This window comes from Amphiura filiformis, unplaced genomic scaffold (genome assembly GCF_039555335.1).
Source record: "Amphiura filiformis unplaced genomic scaffold, Afil_fr2py scaffold_435, whole genome shotgun sequence".
Taxonomy (NCBI): domain Eukaryota; kingdom Metazoa; phylum Echinodermata; class Ophiuroidea; order Amphilepidida; family Amphiuridae; genus Amphiura; species Amphiura filiformis.
Genome location: NW_027305899.1, coordinates 5,485 through 14,559, shown reverse-complemented (window position 1 = coordinate 14,559; position 9,075 = coordinate 5,485). Strand labels below are relative to the sequence as shown.

Below are 9,075 nucleotides of genomic sequence, written 5' to 3'. Positions count from 1 at the left end.
AGGCATCCTGCCGAATAAAGGCACCCTGCCGAAATAATGGCACCCTGCCGAATAAAGGCATCCTGCCGAATATAGGCACCCTGCCGAAATAATGCCACCCTGCCGAATAAAGGCATCCTGCCGCATATAAGCACCGTGTGACAAAATGATGGCATCGTGTCAAAATGTCAGCTTTTACTGCCGAGAAAAGTAAAATGATACTATCGCTATGTACGTGATAATGTACATGCCGGACCGATAAATACCCTAAATTATTGCAATTTCGGTAATAATTGCCAATGTCGACACGGACGCTCTTCCAAAATCCCGCTATGCTTAGCCAAGGTGTGGGGTGGGGGAGTCTCCCTCGTGAAGGTCTTGCTCCCTCTTACCCCCGTGTGATGCTCGCTGTCTTGATATTTCAGATTTTTAGGCCTTTTCGGCTCTCATACTTTAGCCCGTTTTTGACAATTTTCGTTAAATTTTACCTCCTTGAAAGTTGCCTTCCCTCTGAAAAAGTCCTGGCCCGCCACTGCGGCGATTGTTTTGGTAGATGTTAGGATTAGGGGTAGGGTCTGGGTTAGGGGTTAGGTTTAGGGATCGTTTGCCTTAAATGTCCTATCATTTTTACCAATATCTTGGCATTACAAAAGCAAAAACATACAAATCGGCTTTTAACGCAAAGTAAACAGTATATTCTATTATAATCTCTTCCACAGGATGTGACCCATTTGTTGGTCATATATACAATATTACGGGATTTTTAAGCGATACCATGGATCTTGCCCATAACTTGACGTGTGAGTATGTGAGTATCATCTCTTCAAAACTACAACAATAATTATCAGCAACATAGCCGGGCACATAATAGCATCACTACCAACAACAATAACAACACAACCACAGACACAACAACAACACCTCCACATGCACAATCACACCATCATCAACAACAACAACTATGCACCGACAGTAGGCCTACTACCACCACCACCACCACAACAACAACATGACCACAGACACAACAACACCGCTACCATACAACCACACCACCACCACCAACCCCGGCAGTGACTACCACCAGCACAACAACAACAACACCACAACCACAGACACACGAACAACACGGTCGACCACCATGAGCTACCATGCACAGTCAGTCAATCATATCACTATACCACCAACAACACCACCACAACCACAGACACACGAACAACAACACGGTCGACCACCATGAGCTACCATGCACAGTCAGTCAATCATTTATTTATTTATTTATTTATTTCATTTTTTTTGTGCAGGTTGAAAAGCTGATCAATCACAGTCGAAGCGATATTCAGATATGTAATAATTGCTACGTGACGAACTTGACTTATAACATCAGCGGCATGGAGCATATCAATAGTAGATATCGTATTGACGTCAGCGTGACAAATTCTACTGAGAAAGTGACAGCAGTTCAACTAAGAGACATTTTGGTCGAAAGTTCTGGTTTTGTTACGCTGGAAGGCTTTGTATTAGAAGTTAGTGAAACCACATTCTCTGTCGAAGGTGAGGGCATTTTGAAAGATGGTATAACGTAGGAAACAAATGACGCCAACATACAAAGAGATGCGTGCACTGCAGCTGAGATCATTTAAGGGTAGACTACGATGGGTAGTCAGTATGATTGTAAGGGGTGGTTGTGGGTCACGAATCCGGATTGTGGGTCACGAGCCGGTATTTGCTTTTCATAAAACATTCGGCAATGCTTTCGAATACCGTAAAACCTCGTCTACAAGCATATGCCTATAGAGTGCTTCTGATGAAAGCTAAATTAATCCAAGTGCCATTATGGAGTTTGAGCAAATAAATGACAGATCCAAGCATATACGAACAAGTATTATTGTAAGACTGAGCTTTCATCAAAATACTATAATTATATGCTTGTAGACGAGGTTTTACGGTAACTGCCTCTACCCGGCCAAAGAGATGAGGATTAGAGTTAGGTGTTGGCGATGGAGCACTAAACACATCACAAGAAATAAGTCCCCCTCACAACATGTCGTCATAACAGTGTAAGGTTTAGTTTTGTATCAATAAAACTAACTTTAACATAATTATATATGACTGTTTTCTAAGTGTTGTGTGAAAATGAAAGATGTCCGTGACTTCAGGGATGAATGAGCTCAAATTGAAGACAAAAACTGCCCTTTTCACAAAGTAGTCACAAAGTCCCAAAGTAGTGGACAAATAAGGCCTACCACTAATTAATTTTGGTTACTAGAAGTTGAATATCGGTCTTAAAATGTTCTTTCAATTGATTTTGTGTGAACATTTTGACTTTCATCGCTTGGAGGGGCGCAGAATCGATGCTGAATTGGTCAGTTTGGCGCCCCTATAAGGGTGACGCCCGGGGCACGTTTCCCCCTCCACCACCCCTAGTTACGCCACTGAAAGAGTTGCCGTTTCATCAAACATAGAGACACCACAAGATTCCTGATAGGAATTAAAATATTTGTGGGTGATTACCAGATTATTTGGATCTGAAAAAGAACATTTTACTATATACGAGAAAAGGGGATAAACATGCCAAAAGTGACAGAATTGAGCAAATCACGCTTCATGACGTAGGGAGGGCCAGCGACAGGGAAGGAAAGTCGACTCGTCATCCACGTCATGGTCGATAATTAATAAGACTTCAGATTTTGAGCTTTGAAGCAATATTCAACAAATCTGACAGCATTTTGTAAATAAAATTAATATGATTTTCTGTATAATTATCTTCCCCAGAACCATTCCAGTGTTCTTCGCACCATCCGTGTAAAAATAAAGGGCGATGTGAGCTGAACATGACTGATCACTTACCTTATTGCAGGTACGTGTGTCACGGTAGCACCAAGTAATTCACCTATCCTGCATGGTCTAAAATTCAATCACAGAAACGTTCAAATATATAATTTTGCAAAATAGGCCTAGGATAGGTCACAAACACCCATTTCCCTCTATTTTCTCACAATTTTTTTACTTCACCTAGGATTATTGGGGGGGGGGGGCTGAAAGGTATTCTAGCCCCAACACCAAAATTATTGAGGAGGCTGAGCCCCCCCCAGCCCCCACCCCGGTTCCTAAACCAATGTATAGGCCTACTACCGCCGACACCCCAGCCTCAGCAACTCCGGCAGCCATGCCACCACTGAAAAACACCACCATGCACAGGGCCTGACAGCCTGACCATGCACCACTTAGGCCTAGGTCTATATCGTTAGGATCTGGAATGAGCGTTTTGACAGTATTTTTTGTGGGACATGAGAGCACATCAGACGTATCGAATTGCATTCCGAATGCGAAGAATGTCTTTCTGATATCAAATAATTTTCATTTTGTGAAATTCACGATATAATATAAATTTTATGACACATTATTCAAATTTGATAGGCCTATTTTTCACATTTTTGATATATAACAGTCCTCGAAGTAAATTTGATAAATCTAATGATATATTCTAAAAGTGTATGTAGCTGGGAGGAAAAGCCGACGATCAATTGGAAATTGTGACCTTTCATATGGATTTTTTCCCCAAAAGACCTCATTTTTGTTGTTGGTGTTTTGGGAAAAAAATCCATATCTTCAATTCGAAAGGTCAAAATTTTCAATTGATCGTCGGCTTTTCATCCCACCTACATACACCTTTAAGTATAAATCATCAGATTTATAAAGTTTACTTCGAGTACTGTTAAATATCAAAAATATCAATTTTAATGATTTGCCATAAAATGTGTATTACATTGCGAATTTCAAAAAATCTTCATTCTTCGTATTCAGAATGCAATTCGATATGTCTGATGTGCTCTAATGTCCCACAATAAATACTGTCCAAACGTTCATACCCCATCCCTTAACTCGCCCACGTTGTTTTATAAATCAAACAAATTTGACAATAGACACAAGTAGAGTGCATTTTCCACATGCAGCTTCTCCTCCCAAAATGAATCGATTGAAACAGATTAAGATTTATAGTACATTTAAGGGACCCTTGGACTATGTTTGCCGGAAGAGAGGTAGAAGGTTAGATTTGAGGTGCATGTGCTTGGTTAGAATGTTAAATGACAGTTTATACTTGGCCTAACACCTACGGGCATGCGCAGACGTGTGACGATGTTAACCTTGTGTGCATGCTTCATACTAATTCGTTTATTTACACACGCCACACGAGAGGCATATTCGAAAGGCTAGCTTCGGGCGACGTCGCAGTAGATGCTGGTAGATGCAAGTATGAATACAACATCATCCAAGTGTATAATCTCTTATAATCTTTAGGTCCGAGATGTACTAAAGTTTGTTAATGATGTTCTATATGCGTCAGTGGAGAATTATGCTATGCTACCGCATCCGCAGTAGGCATATATGGTACAATGTCATTAAACACTCAGACAAGTATTCAGAATCAAAGGTCTTTTGACAGCAGCGGTTGAGTACACATTCTCTAAACGCTGGATAAATAGACAGATTTGCACTACAGACCTTTAGTTCAGGCCACGCCAACAGAATATTTTGTTTACTCCCCAACAAGCATTACAAATGCAGGCGTGTATTAAACATGTTTAACACCAATTGTAATAATCACAAAAGTACTAACCAATACTTCGCAAATCAGAATATAGTAGGCCTACATTAAATTTAACTTGTTCCCACAAAGTATTCTTCACACAATTTCCCATGCCATAATAGTTGATATCAGAGCCTTCACCAACCATCACACAAGTATTTCCTATCTTTAAACATGGCAACAAAAATATCTGTGACATTATTTCCAGCTTGAAAACTATCTTTGAAAAAGAAAAGGTGGGGGAAAATCTTATTTTGTTTTAGACTATATTTTCACTAATACAAGTTATAGGCATATGATGTAAAGGTATTAAAAGAAAAGAAATAGGTATAATATTAATCAGATCAAGAAGAATATCAAAGAAATCATCCTACTCACACATTACACTTGAGGCAGGCTTGTATTATGATTATAGGCCTACGGTAAAAATACTTATAAGATAATATGCTAGTTACGCTAAACAAGAAACTTTTCATGCTTGGCTGATCCTCACTTGATGAAGGTCATATTGATTTATCGTCTACAGAGATGCCTCCTCTCCAGGCCAATGGTACGTTCAAATCGATCGGTTGGACGTCCAAAGGTCCCGTAAACGTATTATAGGCCTATCCACCTTTTTCGTATAATTGAACATTTCGTTGCTGTTGGCGACGTGCGGTCTGCTAACTCCAATTCGGTCGGAGTTAGCAAAGTGGAAAACTGAAAGCGAGTCCAAAGATGCAGATTATGCAAAGTTAATTTGCCAAGTAACTATCTAGCTGATATTTCGGATATTACGATACATAAAAAGATAAAAATGTACTTATTATTTTGAATACTTTTTCTTTTGCAGATGCGTGTATGGATTCAGCGGAGCGCAATGCAAAACGCTACGTAAGTAAGACTTAAAAAATTATCTTGGTCATTTAAAATTTTGAATGTGCATTCATTTGTTTCACAAAATTAAAAAGGAAATAACACTGAAAAACGATCAACTGTATCAATTGAGTGGATTTACGTAACTGTTAAAACCTTAACCACTTTAAAAATGTTGGTTTTTTTTTACTCAAAATGCTAACATAAAAGGGAAAGATTTATAAAGTTTACTTTGCGTTATGCTGTTAAATATCAAAAATGTCAATTTCTAATCATTTGCTATAGGCCTAAAATGTGTATTACATTGCGAATTTCAAAAAATCAAAATTATTTGATATCAGAAGGACATTCTTCGTATTCAGAATGCAATTCGATATGTCCGATGTGCTCTAATATCCCACAATAAATACTGTGCAAAGGTTCATACCCCACCCCTTAAGGCCACAACAAACGGGCATTTTCACCCTCTCATCAATGCTCATGAAAAATCATGCACATGGGGCGGAAATTACACACCTTACATATCACTGTAGGCCTACATCAAACCTTCTTTACACTCCTTGCATATCACTGTAGGCCTACATCAAATAACCGATATCATTCCTCTTATGTATCTCAATATTTAAGTGCAAATACCGCTATTATAGGTAATATTCCGTTCTGACCCACCTTAACAAAAAGGCTGGGACGGAAAGTTATTTTGGCAAACAAATTTAGGGTATACGTCACGATAAAAATGTTAAAATAATATAAGTTGTCAAATTAGCTTACTCACTATCGTGTTTTATGTTTCCAGCACCAGAAGTCGTCAAACGGCCTGACGTAAGCGGTACGATTGCCGGTATCCTGGTGTATTTGATCGCCATAACCTGTCTTTTTTCCATCATTGCGGCATTAACAGATGATGATGAGGATGAATACTTGCATAAAGCTGGATACACCGAAGACATCCGAATGATTTAATTTCAATGGAAATGTAGCATAGGCGTAAATCCCGGGGAATGGGGAGATATCCCCCAATATTTTGTCAGGGGTGGTCCATACAATCATCCTCCCATGTTGACACCTGTATGTGGGTGTCTGACCAGCTCATATTTGGTCTTTTTAGCCCCGAAAGTGCAATTTTTCCCGCTTCACACGATTTATTCCACTTTTGCACAATATTTTGATCAGTTTGGCTTCAATATGGCCAAATTTCTCGCGCGCTTCACGCGAATTTGCACCATAAACTTATTATGCGCTGGATTTATAATCTTTTCCAACCCCATCCCCCCATGTCAAAAAGGAATCTACGCCACTGAATGTACTGGTAAAACTTACGATATAATGCATGGAGACTAGAGTCCCTATTATGGGGACTCTAATGGAGACCACTGCAGCACGCCATTCTTATTCGCACGCATCATGACGCATGTTCAGTATTTGAAACGGAACTCATTGCGCCATGAATTTGTTGCCAACTTCTTGGTTTGACAGGCCATATTTTGGTAACCGAATATCCGATTAAAATAAAATTTTCAGTCTTGCAATCAGGAGAGAATGGACTCACATATTTCAATCAGACAACAATCTATATCCAATAGCGTTACCTTAAAGCTAGCATTATAAGTGTCTCCTTAACTAATAACAAAAAGTGCCCACTGGTATCTTGGAGGCATTGTCTTTTTTAAAGACATTTATTGTTAAATCTAAGAACATGAAGAAATTCTTGTGATCGTTTCTAGCGTTTCATGCAATTATTTACAATGATTTGACTACAGTCATGTAGTGTGACAAATTTCTGCCGTTAGTAATTATTGTCTCAGCAAAGGTTTTGTTAAAACGTGTTTTAAACGTTGTGATAACATAAATGTCGTGAACAACGTTTTTTGAAGAGGTACGGTAAATATTAAGGGCTGGGGTATGAACGTTTGGACAGTATTTATTTTGGGACATTAGAGCACATCAGACATATCGAATTGCATTCTGAATACGAAGAAAGTCATTCTGATATCAAATAATTTTGATTTTGGAAATTCGCAATTTAATACACATTTTATGGCAAATCATTAAAAATTGATATTTTTTATATTTAACAGTACTCGAAGTAAACTTTACAAATCTGATGATTTATACTTAATGTGTATGTAGGTGGGATGAAAAGCCGATGATCAATTGAAAATTTTGACCTTTCGTATTGAAGATATGGATTTTTTTTCCTAAAACACAAAAAAAAAATTAGGTCTGTTAGGAAAAAAAATGTTTAAGTTCAATATGAAAGGTCAAATTTTCAATTGACCGTCGGCTTTTCCTCCCTGCTACATACACTTTAAGAATATATCATTAGATTTATATAATTTACTTCGAGGACTGTTATATATCAAAAAATTGAAAAATATCATTTTTTATAATTTGTCATAAAATTTGTATTATATTGTGATTTTCAAAAAATGAAAATTATTTGATATCAGAAAGACATGCTTCGTATTCAGAATGCAATTCGATAGGTCTGAGGTACTCTCATGTCCCACAAAAAATACTGTCGAAACACAATAAACGCTCATTTTAGATCCCTTAAGGTTTTAGGAAATTTAAAACCCACCCATCGATATACCAAAATCACTGAAAAGATACCCCAAAACCGTGGCACATCCCCGCATACCTTCAACCAGGGAGAACCCCTCCGGGGAATGAAAGCAAGGTGCATCATTTTAGGGATCTGGAATGAGCGTTTTGACCGTTTCGACAGTATTTTTTCAAAGTGGGACATGAGAGCACATCAGACATATCGAATTGCATTCTGAATACGAAGAATGTCTTTCTGATATCAAATGATTTTCATTTTTTGAAAATCACGATATAATACAAATTTTATGACAAATTACAAAAATTTAATATTTTTCACATTTTTGATATATAACAGTCCTCGAAGTAAATTTTATAAATATAATGTTATATTCTTAAAGTGTATGTAGCTGGGAGGAAAAGCCGAAGATCAATTGAAAATGTTGACCTTTCATATTGAAGATATGGATTTTTCTCCCAAAAGACCTGATTTTTGTTGGTGTTTTGGGGAAAAAATCCATATCTTCAATACGAAAGGTCAAATTTTTCAATTGATCGTCGGCTTTTCATCCCATCTACATACACTTTAAGTACAAATCATCAGATTTATAAAGTTTACTTCGAGTACTGTTAAGGGGGTACTACACCCCTCGATAAATGTGTGTCTATTTTTGCATTTTTCTCAAAAACTAATAACATACTGGTAACAAAAGTTATGTATATTATAGGGGCAAGGAATGCAATTACTACACTGGAATGGCAGTAACCCAAGACAAGCGGTTCGTTATTTATGATAAGAAATAAGGTACCGCTAGGATGTACCTCATTTCCTATCATATATACTGAACCGCTTGTCGTAAGTCACTGAAATTTCAGTGTAGTAATTGGAATCCTTGCCCCAATAATATACATAACTTTTGTTACCAGTGTATTATTATTTTTTGATAAAAATGCAAAAATAGTCACAAATTTACCACAGGGGTGTAGTACCCCCTTAAATATCAAAAATATCATTTTTAATCATTTGCCATAAATGTGTATTACATTGCGAATTTCAAAAAATCAAAATTATTTGTTATCAGAAGGACATTCTTCGTATTCAGAATGCA

General features: G+C 37.6%; 1 protein-coding gene across 1 annotated transcript; it reads left to right on the top strand.

Moving 5' to 3' along the window:
• Positions 1–702: 702 nt before the first annotated feature.
• Positions 703–7,417, top strand: LOC140145591 (uncharacterized). Its single transcript, XM_072167288.1, has 5 exons — positions 703–787; positions 1,281–1,530; positions 2,752–2,836; positions 5,400–5,440; positions 6,219–7,417. The coding sequence occupies exons 1-5, from the start codon at positions 755–757 to the stop codon at positions 6,383–6,385; spliced, it is 576 nt and encodes a 191-aa protein (XP_072023389.1). The 5' UTR covers positions 703–754; the 3' UTR covers positions 6,386–7,417.
• Positions 7,418–9,075: the final 1,658 nt, after the last annotated feature.

What these genes read in the sequence shown, in the direction of transcription:
- LOC140145591 (XM_072167288.1), top strand. Translation starts at nt 755, where the DNA reads ATGGATCTTGCCCATAACTTGACGTGTGAGTAT. An exon ending in ATAACTTGACGTGTGAGTAT is followed by an intron (nt 788 to 1,280) that starts GTGAGTATCATC and finishes TTTTTTGTGCAG; the next exon opens with GTTGAAAAGCTGATCAATCA. An exon ending in AACCACATTCTCTGTCGAAG is followed by an intron (nt 1,531 to 2,751) that starts GTGAGGGCATTT and finishes TATCTTCCCCAG; the next exon opens with AACCATTCCAGTGTTCTTCG.